The sequence below is a fragment of the Cololabis saira genome, chromosome 12 (assembly GCF_033807715.1).
Source record: "Cololabis saira isolate AMF1-May2022 chromosome 12, fColSai1.1, whole genome shotgun sequence".
In the NCBI taxonomy this organism is placed as follows: domain Eukaryota; kingdom Metazoa; phylum Chordata; class Actinopteri; order Beloniformes; family Belonidae; genus Cololabis; species Cololabis saira.
The window spans coordinates 19,591,044-19,612,006 of record NC_084598.1 but is presented as its reverse complement, the minus strand read 5'-3'; the positions used below and the strand labels follow the sequence as shown (position 1 = coordinate 19,612,006).

The 20,963-nt window shown below is 40.0% G+C and overlaps 1 protein-coding gene across 1 annotated transcript in view; it reads right to left on the bottom strand.

Moving 5' to 3' along the window:
• Positions 1 to 3,455: 3,455 nt before the first annotated feature.
• The window catches only part of LOC133457051 (prickle-like protein 2), a 42,959-nt gene continuing 25,451 nt past the window's right edge, over positions 3,456 to 20,963 (bottom strand). Inside the window, exons 2-9 of the mRNA XM_061735900.1 lie at positions 14,520 to 14,704; positions 9,377 to 9,490; positions 9,122 to 9,259; positions 8,679 to 8,882; positions 7,053 to 7,239; positions 6,330 to 6,484; positions 5,418 to 6,222; positions 3,456 to 5,340 (exon numbers count right to left, since the gene is read on the bottom strand). Coding sequence (XP_061591884.1) covers positions 4,400 to 5,340; positions 5,418 to 6,222; positions 6,330 to 6,484; positions 7,053 to 7,239; positions 8,679 to 8,882; positions 9,122 to 9,259; positions 9,377 to 9,490; positions 14,520 to 14,651 — 2,676 coding nt within the window. The 5' untranslated portion in view covers positions 14,652 to 14,704 and the 3' untranslated portion in view covers positions 3,456 to 4,399. The remainder of the gene's footprint in view (positions 5,341 to 5,417; positions 6,223 to 6,329; positions 6,485 to 7,052; positions 7,240 to 8,678; positions 8,883 to 9,121; positions 9,260 to 9,376; positions 9,491 to 14,519; positions 14,705 to 20,963) is intronic.

Sequence of the window (20,963 nt, the reverse complement as noted above, 5' to 3'; positions counted from 1 at the left end):
AGTTCTGTTTGTTTGATCCAAACAATAATTGGACCCTACTCAACCAGAGTAACAGCTTTTTCCCACAACCACAGGATTATTCTGCACCAGAGTTAAAACTTGTGTTTGTAAGCTCTTGTACTTAGCCTTTTGGATGCGAAAGAAATGGACAAAAGCCAGGTCATTATGAACAGAAAACTGGGACATGTCATCTTTGCAATGGAAGGTTTATGGATACATTCCTTATCTGCAGGAGTGAGTACAAACCAGCGACAGGCTGTCGGGAATTTGTTTTGAACTTGTCTGATGTACTGCAGTTTTGAGTTCATACCAGACTTAAAGCTCTGCTGAGCCCTGCAGGAGAGAATGAGTTAATCCTGATCATGATAATCAAGATACTCAGCATTCAGTTCAATGAAGGGAAATGTAGCAGGCATGTTTGGAGAGCTTTGTGTTAAGCACTAAAAGATGAAATTTCGTTATTTTGATTCAGCATATTCTCGCACACGCCAACCAATAGGAATATATTCATAAAAGTAGCAATAAAGTCAAAAACTGAAAATGTAAAAAAAACAACAACAAAAAAGTATGTTAGAAAAAGTAGTTAAACAAAACAGTGAGTTAACTATAAAACAGCATGGAGCGAGTCTATTTAAAGCTTTTACAACTGTGGGGGAATGTGTGGGAGTTTTTTAATTTTGGATAATGCAGATGAAAACACCCATATAAAGCATGAATTAACAAATCATGTTGAAAAACCCTCAAAAGAATTGATTTTGTTAAGCTTATATTTTTGAGGAGAAAAATAATCATTTCAGTTTTAGCTGAACTCAAAAGTATAAAATTAAAGGACATCCAGAGAAGTCTATATTTTCAGTAAAAGCCTAGTTTTCTCACAAATTACCTCACAAATGAAGCTTTTAGAGAGAGAATAAAACTGGTCCCAGTCTAGAACCCTGTGGAACACCTTTAGATTTAAACAATGTGGAGGACACATTGTTTAAATCTACGAACTGAAATTTATATGTAACTGAAACCAGTGCAAAGCAATGTGCTTGAGCTCAACAATGTGTTCAAGTCTTCAATAAGATGCAGCACTGACGACCAGCATATAAACATAACCATTTTTCAATGCAATAATGAGGCCATATATATATAACTAACAAATGCAGTCTCAGTATTTGATGAAATATGAATCCAGATTGAAACTCTTCACGCCAACCGTTAATCTGGAAATGGGAAATTATTTGCCTCTAGTGTTTTAGAGATAAAACATGTCGAAGTTAGATGATGGTCTAATGGTTCAACAGTCAGTGGAAACCAAAATAATTATTCAAAAATCTTAATCACATTAAACAGACTAACTGATGCAGTGTTATACTATATAGATCAAATGTTCCTGCGATGGGCTCTTATATATTGATGGTTAAAAGTTAACTCTGGCAGGTGAACGAGAGTCTAATCTAATCTAGTCTAAATCTTTCAGATTAAATTTTCTAAAGTTGTAGCATCAAACATTTAAGGTGTACCAGCTTAAGAACAGAAAAGGTTCTTTTGGTCTCCCTTAATACCACATTTATGCCAGAAAATAAGATTGATGCTACTTTTCAATGAGGGAACGCATTGTTCAACTATGGCCCTTCGTCAACCTGATCAGAACAAAAATGTAGGGTTATTCTTGTTTAAAATTTTTAGAACCTGAGTATTTAACATTCAAAAGATTTTAATTTAATTTTCATTATTTTAAGGAATCATTGGAATACATAAGTTACACATGGCTTCTGCTCTAACTTGAACGCAGCTGTTATGAGTTTTTTCAGAGTTGATCTGAGTGAGGGGTGTAAACTCATTCAAAGACAAACCATCCACTTTAATGTAACACAATTTCTACTTGAAAAAATACAGTAGATGATAGTTTAATGTTGAACTAAGACTTTAGGACTAAGGAGTCTTACATTTTCAATAGGCTGGTTATCAGGCTGATAAAAAAGGGCACCGTGAGGCTTGTTTGTGCAGTCAGGGATTAAATGGTGAAATGAATTTATGAAAGCATTTGGAATTCAGGTTTGCTTGAATGAGTCCATCCACTTCAAAAAGATGCATCCTATCTGAAAAGATTTGTAAGTTATCAATAAAGCAGATGTTGCGTGAGTCACAAAGGAAAGAGAGCAAGGGAGACTGGTGCAAGAGATGAAATGGGAGCTGTTAACAGGTAAAGAGATGCAGAAAGTCACACTTTCATTACTTGGACAGCAGTTTTGAAATGTTATTAGTTTTTACGTTGCTAATTTTTCTTACTACCTCTGGATGTCAAGTTATAATGTAAGAACATTTGTCTATAGTGAACCAGGAAGTCCTCTTAACACTTGCTTTCTATAAAACTGAATCTCCAGTGATGTGAGTTGATAGGAGTTGCCGATTTAGGGCAGCTTCTTGTGTCTTGCAGGAATGTAATTGAGTCTGTGTCATGCCTGTGGCTGCTTTGCTTTTAGTCCTGGTGGTGCAAAGAGGTCAGGGCACCAGTACAGTGCCAGGTGATGTTTGAGAAGAGGAACAACAACTTAAATTTGTAGGCAATGGAGGCAACTAATTCAGGAAATTCAGGCTGAGTCTTAAAAGACTCTGAGGTCAGACTGGACTGCAGTCAGGATACACAGTTCCTGCTTGTTCTTTATGGCAACTAGGAAATGGTGGTAAAGTCCACTACTTTACTACTACTATTTTAGAATGAGCTAAAAGCAGCTCAGCAACTTGCAAGGAAGTGATTAAAGGGTTTTTGTCACCCACCTAGGTTCACTGTTGCAGGGACAACATCTGGTGGCAGGTTTTTCAGAGGCCAGTGAAGGGAGATCGTGATGTTCTTCTCTGCCTCAAAGTCTATTGGCTAGAACATTTCCTGACCTTTGAGATTTTTGTGTACTCATCAGCAGGAAGCTTGTCCTTGAAGTCCTCCGTCCTTGTGTCATGAGGATGCCATCAGCCATGTTGACAGCTTCTACACATTCATTTCTCAACCTTAGTTTTTTAAGTTTTTAAAAACTAAGCCTGTCAAATGTGTTTTTTTATCAGGGAGGGACAGATCCTATTTATATTATTATTCTTATTATCAATAATAATACTACATTTAAATAAAATGTTCAAACTTTCAGGCTAATGATACAGAGCTGTGGATTTATTTGATGCACCATCTGTGACGTGTCAAGTGAAAAATGTCATAATGTCAAATCATAATCTTTAATATGAAAACTTCACACAACTAATAAATACAATTTGCTGGTTGTTTGAAATATGCTTTATTTTCTGTATGAGACAACATCAACAAATTAACATGCAAACCTCCCTATCTCTATCATGTTATACAAATAATGATTCTTTAGTTACAAAATATATAAATATTTAAGACAATATGTACAGAACATTTACAGTACTACATCTATTATTAAACTGTATTACTATATATACATTTAACAGGTATTTTCTTTAATATTATTATAAGTATTATTTGCATTATTATTAGTGTTATTATTATAGTGAGGATTATTATTATTTTCATTATTCTTAGTCATCTATAAGTAACTCTCAGAAAAGAAAGCATGTTGCAGAAGAGAAAACAGGACCATACCTGACATTACTGTGCCTTAATGGTCAAGGAGCAGAGGCTGCCTGGCACTCTGTCCCGGCAAAGCATGGAGAGCTGGCTATGTAGAGCACAAGGTTCAACAGACTTTTTGTACAAGGCGATAAGAGGGCTAGCAAACCAAAACTATATTCCAGCAGCATCTGGATTCCAGTGAGGTAAACAATGACATAGCTTGGAATCTAGCACACAGCTTTTACTATCCCAACACAACTTCTTGTTTGTCCACGGAGAATAAGTTGACTGTTCAGGGGTTGGATCTCTGAGCTGAGTTGTGAACTGCCAGATCACTGCAGTTTGACCAGTTTACTTTCCTTTTTCAGTTTGTAAAAGAGTTGTTTCATTTCTCTCTGTAACATGAATACACTCACAGACAGACACACACATATTTCATATTATTTACCTTGACCACATTTAGCAGTCAAGTTTATCGGTGGTTCCTAGTACCATTATTGGAGTTGTTCTCCATCACTGTAAACATTCCTGTTGCGTAAGCCAGCTCAGCTTCCTCTTGTGATTAGATCATTCTGTGTAGGTGTGCACAAACACTACCCAGTGTAGAGTTGTATAAGCTCACAAGCACAATAAATGGGTCTTTTTTCCTCTTCAACCCTACTACACACACATATACACACACACAAATTGTCTATTCAATCTATTTCAACTGTTTCACTCTCACCTTCCCACTCCCTCTATTCCTTCTCTCTGCCATCTCTGTCTTCTTGCCTTTGTTTCTTTTCTTTCACTCCACTTCTCATCCCTCCCCATTCCCTTGCTCTATAACTAGGAAATTATGCAGTTTTTGCTCTTCCTCCTCTGGCGGGTGTGCAACTGGCCATGAATTGGTCCGTGCAGAGGTCCATGGTGGCCACCCATCGCAGAAGGGCTGTAGCGATGGCGTAGCTCCTCGTTGTTGATGTAACATAGCTGCACGGGCCGAGGGATTGGTTCACCCAAGAAATATCCTTCATCTGGCTCAGACTCAGAGGAAGAGGAGCAGCTGGAGCACCAGGGGTCCGGAGCCTCCATGTACCCATCTCCCCAACATTGTCCACCCAGTCCCACAGGTTGCCAGCCAGCATTCTGCAACGTGAGATCAGAAGTGGTGCGAGGACAGGGCCGGTGGGGCTGCTGTCTGTACCCACCTGGGTCCAGACCGTAGAACTCCCTAGCAGCTTGACCAGAGGGTAAGCGATCATAATCCTCTTGAATGCGGCGGTAGGGAAGCTCCATCATTTGATTGGGACGCTCTGCTACAAGATGGAGTGCGTTGTCAGAGCGGGAACGGCGAGAGCGTTTGTGGTGGCGACCACTGTGGTGTTGCCCACCATTATTTCCACGATGGTGTTTGCGGCGTCTTGGTTGTGGTTGCTGTTGCTGTTGCTGGGCTGCAGGTTCCTGCCCATTTATTCTTCGACGGGGCATTCTGTCACTCATCGGAGCCATCCGTAGGTTTCCGCTGCTGCCCATTACCCCAGGACGACCAAACTGTTGTGGACCATCCCAGTACTGCAGTGGGTAGCCAACTCTCTGTTGAGCATACATGCTGTTGTTGTACGGACGAGAAGAGGACAGTGACTCTGTGCTGTGGAACTGGACTGAGGAGCTCAGGGTGCCCATGTTGCTCTTTTCAGATACGTTAACACCTGAGTCCTTGCTCAAGTCAGGCATGGAGAACCTTGACAGATGTTCCTGACGCTTAGTGACCCCATCCAGAGAGTTACCTGTCAGAATAGCAAGTATTAGCAAGTATTTTCCAATCACATCACATCCATTCATACAGTTTTGCATAATGTATTACCTGTGGCATTGGACATAGTGAGAGAGTCCATGGATCCACGAGGGGTCTGTTCTAGAGGAGTGAGGGGCTCATTGAAGCTCATGGCAGTGATGTGATTCCTCCTGGTCAGCGGGGGTCGGCCATTTCTCTGGAATCCATGCATACTGATGCTCCTCTTGTCAGAGAAGCCCTGGTTCTGGCTAGACATCTCATTGAAACTCATCTGGGTACGCAGCTTGTTGGGTCTGAACTCATCTTGGCTATGGTGCATCCAGTTTTCATTAAAAGAGTGGCCTCTCACAGCAGCCATAGGGGTCCTCTTGGCATTGCCTTGTTCCTTTCCCCAGGAGTCAGGCCTCTTTCCTGGATTGGCAGGACTCGGGGCATTTGTATGAGCATTTGTGTTGAGATTGTATCCCTGCCTGACATTACACTGACCCATCAAATGTATAGTTGTCGGGGTGGGGGAGGAATCCTGTTGGGGGCCCTCATAGGAAGCTGGGATATAGGGGTCATCCCTGCTCATCCACACCTGGTTAAGACTTGGTGCACGACTAGGAGTGCGGCTAGGTGTGCGGTTAGGTGTCCTGCTTGGAGTCTGGCTAGAAGAGAGGCTTAGTCGGTCCATCTGAACTGTGACAGGATCAATTTCAGCCGAAAGACGGTCGGGCATGGGTGGAGGAGCTGACTGGCGGGACTCTGCATTCCTTCGATCCGATTGCTCAGCATTCTTACGCTCTTTCTTGCCAATCTTGGTACTGTGGCGGGACTCACGGGACCGAGCGCTTTGGAAGGCAGAGTCTGAAGAGTCAGATTCCTCTGGATCCTGATTGATTCAAGTTAGAGATTGGTTCCACATACATCTATTATAACTTTTATCTTTTAAACACAACATCTTCTATAAAATACTAAGCATGTTTTTAGTTCCCTTACCTGTCCGGCGCTGCAGGACCGGGAGCAAAAGATCTGCCCCTGCTTTGGCAGGAAAGGTCGGCCCAGGAGAGAACGCTTGCAGCGGGCACAGCAAAAGCATTCCTCAGTTGCGTGCCAGTGTTGCCCATCATATGTCATCTGACCTTGATCAATTCCTTTGTTAAAAGGGTAAAAAAAGATTTTTTGGAACCTAATTAACCAAAATAAACAGAATGTAATTCCATAAAATCTTATGTGGCATTCAATACAATCCACAATTCGAGTTTCACAATAAACCCATAGATTAACCCTATTTCTTTTGGAATTCTTTCTGCTGGAGTTAAAAAAAAAGTGTGATTTCGTGCCTGTATATGAACACTTGATTTTTAAAATAGCATAAATCCACTTCACCAGCTCCAGCCCTCTAGCTCGTGAAAGTAATAATCTTTCACAGCTCGGGAGCAGCATGGGAGCACCCTCTGAAACATACACTTTCATTGTTACTGGAGCTTCAGATGATGATAAAAATTCACATCCCACTGTGCTGGTTCTGCCCCTCTGCAGCTGTGGCACACAAGCCTCAGAGCTGATGGCAGCCATAGTTACATTAAATTGCTTTTTGATGTTTTAGATAACACTAATGAAAAGAAAAAACAAACATGTCCTCATTTTTTGGGCAATAATGTTGTGAATGTTGGACCACATTAAGCAAAAGTAGGAACTTGCAGGAAACATGTGCAGTACCTATGTGTTCTCCACAAGCGTCACAGTACTCTGCATAAAGAGACTCGAAGCAGTTGCAGCAGTGTGGGCGTCCGTCCTTCATGATGTAGCGCTGCCCGCCGAGTTTGGTCTCACATTCATAGCAACAGAAGTGCTTCATGTGCCAGTGCCTCCCCTCCGCTTCAGTGCATTCATCAGCAAAGATTATCTGTGTGATCCGTACAACACAGGTCTCAGCAGGTACAACACAAACAAACAAGATGAATGACATTCATGAATTACTATAAAGTATATATATTTATAATATGTTTAACCTAGTTATATATGTAAATATTCTCAAAAATAACTTCAAGTGTCACTAAACCTAGGTAATCTTGAGCAGGATTTTATTGTGGTATTTCCAAAAGTAGGTTTCAAATATTTTGGCTTGCAATCCCTTATTATGTCATAATTTTGAACCTCTCAAACTTAGAGGTAAACTACTCGGTATAGGAAATGAACCAGTCAACTGTAACATTGATATGTTTATATATGTTCATGATATATGACCTTTGTAGGTGTGACACTAAAACAAACAAACAAAAAACCTGGAACCTTGCCAGGAACAAGCTTAACAACCAGCGGATTCAGAAGCTAAACAGGTCGAAATGGAAAAGTCCTAAGTAGGTTGAATTCAGTGGTTGTCATAATCAAATTCTCTAACAATGAAACAGTATGCATCTGCTGATATTATAAAAACTCCATACAGATATACACTAATTGGCATGCCATAAACAAGCTAGGCTACATATGCCCATAAAGTTGTTTTAGATGTAAGGTTGAAATGCATCCATTTTGTGTGATGTAAGTGACATGCAGGTAATACATTGTGAGAACTCACAATTTCATACAGAATTTTGTGATTTTGAGTCAGTATCCATTATGCTTTAGGCATTTAAAAAAAATGTTTTAGTTAATGTAATTGCAGAATACTACCTTACTATACTATATCATATACTATACTATATTGTCTATACACTCTTTTTCCTGTTTATGGTCCTGGGGAGCTGCTGGAGCTCATCCCAGCTCTTCGTGAGAAAGGCAGGGATACACCCTGGACGCGGCGCCAACCCATCACAGCAGTTTGTCTTACCTCAAATCAATATTAATGACTACCCTTAAATATGTCTTTCAGGAATAAAAGCACAATGATTCAAAAGGCACTGATGATAGATACATTTTCATGGATATTATTATAAATGAGAAAAAAAGTGGATGTCATGAAATGTCCAATTTGTCGTCATGAAGACAATATGATAATCTGATATGACATTTAAAAATATGAGTTAACGAAAAAGCTCTGTCTTGTCTTTACGGAAGTGGACACCTAGATTACAATATTACTAACATATATTACTGAACCATTATTGCAGCTACCTCAGGCCAAATGACCACAAATGTGGTGTTTAAAAACTTTCTGAGATGCTGCAAGAATGCTAATACATCCTCCGTTCCTGAGCATATTCAATGTAACCCAAGTATGTGAGCTATTCATTCATTCATTCATTCATTCATTCATTCATTCATTCATTCATTCATTTCCAACCACATATTTAGTATCCATTTATGGGGATATTCAGTATTCAGTCATTTCCATGACAGACGTACCTCATCACAGGCACAGCAGCGAGGTTTCATCTTCTCTGCGTGGTGCCGGCCACAGTAGACCTTGCCATCCTGGTGGAAGTATATGAGGTCCACCAACAGCTCCTCACACGTGCAGCAGACAAAGCAATGAGGATGCCAGCATTTTCCATGGCCTGCCCTGGCAGCAAAAACTACAATGTCGGCTCCATTTATCTGGCCACCACACTGTAGGAAAGGAAAGGAAAGGAAAGGAAAGGAAAGGAAAGGAAAGGAAAGGAAAGGAAAGGAAAGGAAAGGAAAGGAAAGGAAAGGAAAGGAAAGGAAAGGAAATGGAAGGAAAAAAAGAGTCATATAGCAGAGGGGGAAAAGTAAGCATAAAAGAAATAAAGAAGTGGAACTGTAAGATATCAAAAGGGGCCGTGAAAGAAATGTAGCCTCCACGCCACAGAGAGTGTTTTGTTCACCTTGTCACAGACTGCCCCGGTGATGGTGAGGGGAAAAGGACGGACGTTGCCTCTACCTAAGTTGTCCTTCTTCCGCTGGTTGCTGAACAGTATAAGCTCTCGTTTCTCTTCCTCATCCAGAGCATTACAATAGCGAACCTGAAACATTGTGGCTCATCAACAAGCGATATTTAAACTAGAACACCAATAATAATGAAAAGTCAACAGCGTGCAAGCAGGAGTTAGAATCTTGCTGCACAATCAAGAATGTTTTACTTCATTGTCATGTGGTGGTAGCTGGTGAAGCAGTTGCTTGATGCGATATTTCTCCCCAGGGCTGTTAATGTAGGGAACCTTTTCCTCAGGTAAGGAGTTGTAATACTGATGCACCTGGAACAAACAAACAATCATATGTTTCTTCAAAGAGTCTAAAAGGAAAACCAAAGGGAACATATAAGAATATCACTTTGTCATAGATGTCTGAACTAACTACTAACTGGATGTTACTCTTGCACTTTTATTTTTGGTGCAGTGGTTTAACAACTGGTTCTGGTTTGATGCATGACTTGGAAGGGACTTTGCTTAAAGGAGGTGTCAGTATCCACTCCCTGCGGCTGACCTCCAAACAAAGGAAATAAGTAAGTATTTTAGAGTGAAATTCCCAGTGAAGTATTTTCTGCAAGCTTGTGAGATAATGTGAGTTCAGCTTGCTCTGGGTGATAATGTGAACACTCAGTTTTGGCTCTCATGCATGGTATAATGTGATCAATGTTTGAATTAATGCAGTTACTTTCCAGTTTAACATTTCTGTGAGACTGAATAGCTGTGCAGCTACTCTCAAGAAGCACTGCCCGCAGAAGGAAGAAAGGAGTTGATTGGAGCGGCTGATTCTACGCCTTAATACTGGCTGCAAAGCTATGAAGACATTATTGAAACGTTAGTTGTTGAGCTGAAAAAGTCACTGACAGTGTGTCAGTCTTGCAAAAAATTAAAAAAAGGATGTTTAGCGTCTCTTTTAAAGGGCCCTTTAAACTAAATCCTGACTGATTTCAGGTCACCTGCAGAGAAAATAAAAAAGCTGTGAACAGTGCTGGCATACAGTATTATCCCCTCATGAGATATTTATATGTGACAAACACGCGTGTTCACAATATCAATTGATATGAAGGACATTATCACTTATTTTCAGGTTTCATTGGATACCTGGTAAGTGAAGGTTCTAAATAATTCCCCTTTAAACTCTGTAGTTCATATCCTCCAACCGAAAGATAAATATCTGGCTTTTAAATGCTTCATCGTGTGCTGAACTCATTTGTTTGACTGAACTGCAATAGTCAACCTACAGAATGAAAAAAAAAATCAGAGGACATTCTCTATAAGTTGAGCATTGAAAAAGTTAACATACAAATAGTCATGTGATCGTGTAAAGCAAAATGTTAACTATAGCTGCTTATTATTATATGAATTTGGCTACCATGTTTTCCAGACCACTATATTGAGATAAATGTGTGCCACATATTCTACCTTATTACATTAATTCATGTAACAAACCAATCCAAATAATGTATCATGGTCTGCTTGCCAATAGCGCTTGTTAATGTTGTGCCCTCTTTCACTGCTGCCTTTTTAAGTCAGCACCTCTGCAGACACAACCTTGAATAGTTAGATGGCCTTTAAATTTTTAAGAGCTAATATTTACATTGCTTAAGGGACCTGTCAGCAACCCTTGAGCTCACTGCAAGGCAAGGCAAGTTTATTTATATAGCACAATTCAACACAAGGTGATTCAAGGTGCTTTACATCGACATTAAAAGCAGCAAGACATAATTGTACAGTAAATAAAATTATGAGAAAAGGAGGTAAAATAATAAATAAAATGATAAAAAATAAGTAAAATAATAAAAAGCACAAGTTGTTAAAAAGTAAGGGCAGCAGGTATATTTAATTTAAGAGTACGCTTCAGTAAACAGTAATGTTTTTAACCCTGATTTAAAGGAGCTGACAGTTGGAGCAGACCTCAGGTCTACAGGAAGTTTGTTCCACCGGTGAGGAGCAGAATAACTGAACGCTGCCTCACCTTGCTTGGTTCTGGTTCTTGGGACACACAACAAACCAGATCCAGATGAACCTCAGGGGTCTGGGAGCTTCATAGGAACTAACAGATCAAGCATGTATTTTGGTCCAAGACCATTCAGGTCTTTGTAGACCAACAGTAAGATTTTAAACTCTATCCTTTGACTCACTGGAAGCCATTGTAGTGATTTCATAACCGGTGTAATATGGTCCAGTTTCCTGGTGCTTGTAAGGACTCTGGTTGCAGCGTTCTGGATCAGCTGCAGCTGCCTGATTGATTTCTTGTTCAGGCCTGTAAAGATGCCATTCCAATAATCCAACCTACTGAAAATGAATGCATGAATAAGTTTTTCCATGTCTTGTTTAGAGAGAATCCCCTTAATTCTAGCAATGTTTTTAAGGTGGTAGTAGGCAGATTTAGTGATAAACTTTAGATAGCTATTTGAGTTCAGGTCTGAGTCAATAATTACACCAAAATTTCTGGCTTGATTTGTAGCTGTCCATGACATGGAGCCAAGGTGAGCGCTGATCTTTTCCCTTTCATTTTTAGGGCCAAAAATGATCACCTCTGTCTTTTCTGCATTTAGCTGGAGAAAAGTCTGGCACATCCACTCATTATCCACTCATTATTATCCACCCACCAATCCATCCATCCATCCATCCATCCATCCATCCATCCATCCATCCATCCATCCATCCATCCATCCATCCATCCATCCATCCATCCATCCATCCATCCATCCATCCATCCATCCATCATGTTGTTTTACATGTTGCACCTTGTGATTGTTTTCAGAAAGTATTTATCTGCAGATTCATTTTCGTGCAAATAAATAGTGTGGAAAAAAAAAAGAAAAAGAAAATCCTGTGTGGAGTAGTGTGTAACTCAGCCGGTTTAGCAGACACCCTCATGTAAGGGAGCCTGGGTCATGTCATGCCGATAAAGGTTTGGATACCAACCAGGGACCCTCTGCTGCATGTCTCCCCCTTTCTTTGTGCCCACCTTCCTGCCTATATCTAGTGTATGTAAGTCCACTAGAGCCCAACAGAGCATCATTTGGCTTATTTTGTACAAATGCATAATATTTGATGTGCTCAATAAATGGCAGACTGTAAACACAACTGCCAATTAAAGCTGCAAGCCCCTCTGGTCCTGGAGGGCCACTTTCGTGGGGCGGGTGGACCTGCCCGCATCAGCGGCTGGCAGCTCTGTCTCTCCGGGCAGGCTGGCCCCTCGCCGGGTGGGGGTTGTTGGCCTGGAGGGTGAGGGCCTCCTGGCCACGTGTCCGGCCCGGACCGGGTGGCCGGGGATTGTATGGGTAGCGGTCCGCTGCCGCTGGATCCCTGGCCGCCGCGGGATCCCTGGCTGCCGCTTCCCGTGTCGTGGGGGCCCCCTGCTGGTGGCCTGGGTTCCGGGTTCTTCCTTGTCGGCCTCTGGTCTCGTGGGTGACGGGGTAGCCTCCCCCCCGCCTGTTGCAGATTTCCAGTGCTTGACGTGTGTTCTTGCTTCCTGGATTGGCAGTGGATGTCCCCCCCCCCCATATATATGCCTTAGGTTTTTACCGGCATGGTATCAACCATTAATATGTGTGCAGACAAGGTGAAAAACAAAAAAAAAATCAAATTTTTCGCCAGGCCTGGCTTGCGTGCAACATTTGGTGACTTTTGGGGCACGTTTAGGGGGGCAAAAAGGCCCTCATTTCATCGGAAAAAAAAGAAAGAAAGAAAAAAAAATCCTACAGATACAATAGGGCCTTCGCACTGTAAGCCCTAATTCATTTAACATTAATATAGTAATTTTGTCAATTCTACATTTAATTGTTTTCCCTTAGAACACAATATTCTGTTTTGTTTTTAAGTCAAAAACTATTATTTTCTGCGTACGTTTGGTTGAGAAGTCAAAAACGATAACGGGAACAGTCAAATATGTTTTTATGCATGAAACTCTATCGTGGTTGGTATTAAATTAAAAAAAACATTGCTACAATTTAAATCATTTTGTCAAAGATTCGGGGAACATAACGTTTCAGTAAGACAATGCTAACACAGCTGAGTCTTAATGACGGAGTAAATAAAATCACATTTCGATATTTTAAAGTCTGACAGCTCATTGAGCTTCTGCATATAAGACAATGCTCTTCTTTTTAATGACACTGTACAGAGAGAAACCAGAAGTGACAGGCTTAAAAACCGTTACATTCAAGCGCGTTAAAAAAGAAACAGGCAGCTACAATTGCCTGCACCTCCTGCTGGATGACAGAGGCTGCAGCCTCTTTCAGCATCCTGTCAAGATGGCTGACTGGAGAAAATGCCTGTTATCAGCCCATCCTGTCATCCGGTAACAAAGCCTTAGGAGGCCTGTTGCTTCAGGGTCTCATGACGAATAAATGCACAAATGTTTATAGTCAAATACAGTTTCACAAAATGTGTTTCTGAAGACAAAAATTGAAAAAAAAGAAACAAATAAACAAAATGAGAAAATAAAAAGGTTGAGGCGACATCTTCCTGTAATTCCATTAGCGTGATCATATATGCAATTAAAAAGCATTTAAACTGCAAATGAGTCCAAATAGGGAGTTACAAGACCTGCTCGCTCCAACACACTGCAGCAAAATTTCAATTAGATTCAGCCGAACATTCACTGACTCTAATTATCTCATTTCCACTGGGCACAAATGTGCAATGATATGCTCAAACACAGAAAATGTAAATCTAGTCGACCACAAGCATCATTAATGCAAACAGAAAAAGACGATATATACACAGTTATGAAACCTCTGGAGAACATGTTTTACCAGAAACAAGAAGTCATGGCTATGATGGCACCTGGGGGAACTGCTTTTTCTTTTTTTCTGAATGTGAAGTTTAACACAGTCTCATAACTTGAACTCTTAAACACGGAGTCAAGTCTTTTATTGATTCATTCATCCCTTCCAATCGCTCCTCAGACGATGCAGCTCAGCGTGTGCTGATGTCTTTTTTACGATTACTTGTCTGGCTGTGAATGTACTTCCTGCTTGACGTCAGTTTCATGGCTGACAGCTGAAGTATGTTCTCAGTATTATTTTCCCATGAAATGCCTGACAGCTGTGATTTGTACTCCCTGTCGGTTGCTTTCACCTTTCATTTGAACCCGTGGGAGACTAATACAAAGATTTAAAACAATCTTCATGCATCGATACATTGCCCCCCCCTCTCAAGATTATTAGGAAAGGACCACATGTCACCCAGATGATTCATTCTTCTGACCACTTCACTTAAGTTAGATACAGTATGCTCTGAATGTACTCGATGAAAATGAGGAATAAGTAAATGTTAAGTTGGATGCAGGTGAGTTTTGGTTTACCTGCTCGGGACTGAGGCCTGGGGGAACCCAGACGTACTCCTCGAGTGCACATCCAGAGTCATCATCAGAGGTGGAGTTCCTCTGGAAGTCGTACATCAGCTTGGTGATGGTCTTCTCCATCTCCAGAGACATGACTGTCACAACATGTTCTTCTACACAAACCTCTCCAGTAGACACAGGTACACCTGATGAATGAACAAAGAGGTAGAACGGCAGAATCAGAAAATGGAGAAAGATTGATGGTGTCATTAAATGGTGTCATATTCTTTTCACTGGTATTAATGACTTTATTACATGGGCAGATCTTGTTATACAGGTTTAGTCTTGTTAGCTAATCATCCAAGTTGCACATCCTTCATTCTTTTTATCTTGTGTTGTAGAAAAGACACGAGGAGAAAAATAATGGAGGAAGGAAGCCCACATGACACTGAAAAGTCCATTTAACATAACATGCCAACTGCATCATATAACATTGTGGTGTTGCATCGCACATCTGTATTTCATTACATTTTGTCAGATAAGAAATACAAACATTCATGCAAGTGTATATATTTATTTAAAATCTCTACTTCAAAACTACTTTGAGAATTAAAAATATTCCAAATATTCATGATAATAGGGTTTGGTTATAGGGAGGAGGCAGGAGGAGAGTGCAGACAAGTTGGACAAATGAGATAAGCCTTTGGCCTCAGTCATCTCCTTGTGATCCTTTCTTGGTTATTACTTTCATCCACCAGCGGTCCCCAGTTCTTCTGTTTCTTTTTTTCCGCGTGCCTCTCATCTCATATGCTCCATTTTGCCACTTATCTGATTACTGTTGCCACTACTTAAACGTGCTGCTTTTTCATTTTTTCCCCTTCATCTTTTGAAGACCCCAGTCATGTTCAGTGTTCAAGTGCTGGTTTTTTTTTCACTTTGAGTATTTTCATCTCTTTGAGTTTGCCCTTTCCTTGGACTTCGCCGAACTGTGCTTTCGGAGCTTTAGGCCTCACAGACGTACAGGTAAGGTTCACCATTTAAATTTGAAAATTCTCAACAGTTTTTTGAAGAGTTGTACAACCTACTTGGGGCCACGCGTACACATTTACCCGGCACACTTCCTGCATTGCTCTCTGAATGCAAATGGTCCATCTTCCTGTGAAGGCATGAACTGTGGTCACACAGCTTAATTTGGTTGCATTATTAAGCTCTGGTTTAACCTAAGTAACCCTGAGAATGAATTTGTCACTCGCAGAAAATATAATCAGGAAAGGAATTGGGCTGCATATATTATACCATCTGTTTCAATCTAATGCTCTGAACACAGCATCCACTGGAACAGATTATATGTTTAGTGTAAATGACTCAAACATTAATCTGGGTTCTTTGACACCTTCACTTTTCAGACTCAATTAAAAGGAAACTTAAAGCAAGATTAAGGCTGCATTCACCCTGCCAACCCATATTTCTTTTTACATATCCAGACAGGACCACACTTTACAAAATGTAAAACACTGGATAGAAACCTGTTAGCGCAGGAAGGTCTGAACAAACGCATCTGACACAGCTCAGATATTTGCAAATCAGATCCAAACCACATTTCAAAGGAGGATAATAATAATAATTAAAGCTGCAAGCAGCGATGAACGGGCCCTCGCACTCATGGCCACCGCCCCCCATAAGCATATCAGAAATGACACCACCCACGACTCTCTATGTCAAACCATTCAAAAGTTATGGCAGAAAATAGGGACTATGAAATATCGACCAATCAGAAGAAGGGGCGGGGCTAATTCAGGCCAATGAAGGTCAAGGACTCAATACCTAGTCCGATGACACCCCCCACATGTCTTTATCACAACCCGTTCAAAAGTTATGGCAGAGAAAAGTTTTCTAGGGGGCGCTGTTGAGCCGTTAGGCCACGCCCATTAATGCAAACCATGAAATATCAAGTTTTTTGCCAGGCCTGGCTTGCGTGCAAAATTTGGTGACTTTTGGGGCACGTTTAGGGGGGCAAAAAGGTCCTAATTTCGTCAGAAGGATAAAGAATAAAGAATAAAGAATTCTTACAGATACAATAGGGCCTTCGCACTGTAAGTGCTCGGGCCCTAATAATAAAAATAATACATTTTATTTATAATGCACTTTACATTACTGCGAATCTCAAAGTGCTACAGTATAGTCCAGGATATACTATTCTGACTGGATTCCATACTCAGCTTTATGGTCTCTCAAATTGTATTTAAAAATATCCTCTGCATTACTTGAAATACAGCACAAAAGCCAAATCAGCTAAACAGGTAGCAGGGAATAAAATCAATGCTAGAACATGTAATCAAATTTGAAATTCGACAACACTTGGGTAAAAAAAGAAGAAATACAAATCTCAGCTCATTAGTGATGAATAAGAAATAGTTTTGTAGACAAAATGTAAAATTCCACAAAAAATCAAGGACATTTCTCCCAAAAACACAACTGTTATTCATTGTTGAAATGACGGAATTCACTGCCCGGGGGTGTGTTTCTCTGTACAACATTTCAGGCAAGCTTTAAAAGAGGTTTTCACTATTTGGACTGACCGACACAGTGACATTTCCATCACTGCAGATTTATCAAGCCCATTCATATTCTTTTTATGAAAGAGAAACTCAATATTATACCAGTAATGTAGTCCTAAGACAACACATCAACAGCAGCAGCACCAGATACCGCTTTATCTGCAGTCGGTTTACTCCAGCATATGGATGAGAAATCAATTTGATCTTCCCCTCCTTTCTGTTCGGAAGGAGAACAGCTGCACACCTTACTGGCAAATGAATGTTTAATGAGAGGAGGAATCGCTTCAGTCACCATGTATGAAAATGATATGCAACTCATTTTGTAGATGGCTAGCATGTTTAACGATCCAGTAATGAGCGTAACATTTATGTCTCATGAGTTCTTATAGTTGAAATCTGCTGAATGGAGGAATATGAAAACTGTTTTATGAAGAATACAATAATTTTGTTTTCTATAAACATCTAAATCTCAAAAAAAGGGAAAAAAAAGTGAGAGAAATGATTCAGAATTATTGTTTAACTGGAGGTTGTTGTAATGTCATCAGTGGAGTCTGACATGTCTGTTCCAACAATGTGATGGCAGATGACGTGTTTGTTCTGTGTCTGCAGGGCATGTATCAAGGTCTTCACAGTTCATCCACTAAAATGACGCAAAATAATAGCTGATGGAGGCGTATGAACAGGCCCTGACATCGGTGAATCCCAAAGATTTATTTCAAAACAGCTAGATAGTTCCTCTCTGTCAATTTCAGCCACCGACATTATTTCCCTGTGATTAGATATCACAGAAAAAATAAGCTTAACAGTGGCCAAGGAGCGGCAGACATTTCCACAGGCTGAGCCAGTGAGTCAGCGTTCACCAGGCAGTGTTGAGTACGGTTTATCTCTCTAAGATGGGTGCTGCTGATTTCTTTGTGAAGCAAGATTGCAGGTATGTAACCTTGAGCATCCCGCCTGGCCTGAGGCTTTTCATCATTAGCACACAGAGGCAGAGAGAGCGTGCCTACTGGGTTACCTGAAGCCTATAAGACATAAGTTCAAACATGACTTACCCGGCAATAGGAAATTAGATAGACGATTCAATGATCAAGAGCCTGACAATTAATAGCTACACTCTGGCAGCAGCTACGTCAAATGGAAGCTGACATTTGTTTTTGCATTATGGTGTATTTGTGGTGCCAAAAAAGCCTCGATGTTCTTTTTAATTAGGATGAAGTGAATATTCTGGCATTTATTATTTTATTTTCAGAGTCACATAACAGCATTCTTTCAAAGACATTTAAGTGATGTATATTATACATAAATCCCCAGTAAAGTTTGGGAGGTGAGCTGGCTTGTTCACGTGATGACTCAAATGAGAGGAGATATATATATACAAACATAGGATCCATATTCTGCTCTGCTAAAATGAGATTACTACACATACATGACACAGATATTGTAGATCTGACAGCCCTGAGTGATAGGCAAAAGATTTAATGCTTCAACTCTCCCCCGCCCAGCCAAAAAAAAAAAAAAACAATCCCAAAAGGTATCTAGGTAGGCCCACACCATGGCTTGAACCACTATCCTTGTCTCCGACGTGCTGCACTAACTAAAGTAAACAAGCTTCAAACAAATGCCAATTTCCATACATTTTGTATGCCCGTTTTATCCTTTGCAGGGTCTCGGGTTCTGCCAGAGTCTATCCCAGCTCATTACAGGCGAGAGGCAGGGGTTCACCCTGGACAGGTCACCAGTCCATCGCAGGGCTGAATCCAAATGTGAGTCTTGTTATTTAAAGCGATAGTCAGATTTTTTGAAGCGGGCTGTGCGAGATACTCATAAGACGTCTTGTCTTATAGAGTAAAGAGCAATCACGGTACTCTAGAAGAAGTAAGCAGCCAGCCAAAGTGCTGTTCAGAACTTATGTACCAGAAGGGTGAATCAGAAGATATTTTTGCTCGGCAATTAATTCGTATCTGATATGTTTATTTTTATCATTCCAAGTTGCGCTGTATGCACATGTATCCACATGCATACGCAAGCTAATTCATGCACAAATGTAACCTGATCTGTGCACATCAGTCTGAGCATAACCACCATCAACAGTTTCTACACACAGGAAGCTCTACAAATGTCAGATGATCTAATCTTTGACACTAAAGATGTATGTGTGGAAAATGATTAATGTGTAGTGAATGTTAGGGATATAATTCACCTTGTTTATTAAGTGTGGTTCTACACACCGTTCATTATTATTATAAAAAGATAATTTTCCTCTGTTTTTTGGTGATAACAATATAATTAATTTGAGATCTCAAGAAAACAAAAACTACGAAGCCATAAAGGGTCATATATACATACATTTTATTTCCTCAATTTTCCCATGGAAAATGATCTTGTTATTACAGGAAAAAAGGAGAAATAAAAGAAATAAAATGCATGTATATGTATGACCCTTTATGACTTCCATAATATAGAGAAGTTCACTGTAAAATATTTTTTAATAATGCTTATTGTTCCTTGGTTAAGACTACATTTTCTGTGTTTACAAGAGTTAGACAACCAATATCATGATGTATACATGTGATGTCTCTTTTAAGGAAACTTGAGCGAGTTGCAAATTGAGGTTGCACATGTCACACACCTGTTTCTGTCAACAAAGACAGTCACACTTTCTGACTTCAATAACAGACAGAGATCCCCACAATGTTACCAAAGTACCCTTTTAAATAAATCACATTTGCAGAATGAAAGTAGAATAAAGTGGGACGTTTTTAAACAAGTCATTTGTGGAAGGCATTTTGAAGTCTGACACAAGAAAAACCACAGGTGTTGCTAAAGCATTAGTGAGGGGAGAGGCCTCACACTGGTGCACGCTGATGCTGTGAAATGGTTGAACTGTGTGTCCTGAAAAAGATTGTGGGGAAAATGCAATCTCTCTTTTGTAGTTGGCTTTGTAGTAATGAAGCTGTTTTTATAAAATAACTGATTGGTTTTAATGTGTGCAACGTTCATGCTCTTTCTTTGTAGCTGAGCATTAGTAAAATCCACATGCAGCCTGTGGAATATGTCAGTGTCACCGATTGTTCCAGCACTTCGATTAATGGTCCCCTTGTACCCTCCTTATTAAGACCTGATTAGAATGGCTATCGTGTTAAACAGTTAAAAAAAAGTAATCTAAAAAGTAATAAAAGAGGCACGTTGTGCAGTGGTGTTCGCTGGAAGAGGATGCTTTTGGGTTTCTATATATTTCACACAGAAGAGGTAATGGACTGAAGAATAAAGTAAATGTTTCAATACTCTTGGTCAAACAATATTGTTCTTGAAGGTTTTTGTTGCAAATCTTTAAACATCTTCACAGAGTTATATTAAACTAAGGGTGAACTTTGCTGTTATTTTTCAGCATATTGAAGTAAACATGGATTTTAACCGATTTTTGGGGTGTTTTTGTTAATTCAGGGTTAATTCTTCAAAGTTGAAACATCCCTGAATAGGTTTTAACAATGCATGATAACATGCAGGAAAGACTAACGATGCTATCGATGTGACATTATGAAGTAATTTAATTTAATGCCATGAAGCATTTTTCTTTGTCAGAATTTGTGATGTAGAAAAACATCAAATATTTATTGAGAATCTAACTAAATGGATGTTCAGGTGTGGGTTTTTGAATCCCATGAACTGTGACAAGATCCAGGTCTTGTAATCAATAATGACCAAGCCGCTGAATACGGTCCAGCATCAAGCGATTGCAGGAGTAATCTATGGACGTCATTTTGGCTCAAGAGAACTAATTTGTGAAATCACCTGAAGGTCTGAAGAGGTGGAATAAAAACCACATTGCAAATACGTTTAAGCAGCTTTGATTTATCTCCCAGATTCTACTTGTTTGAACTTTAAGCATCAAACCATGAGATGCCAA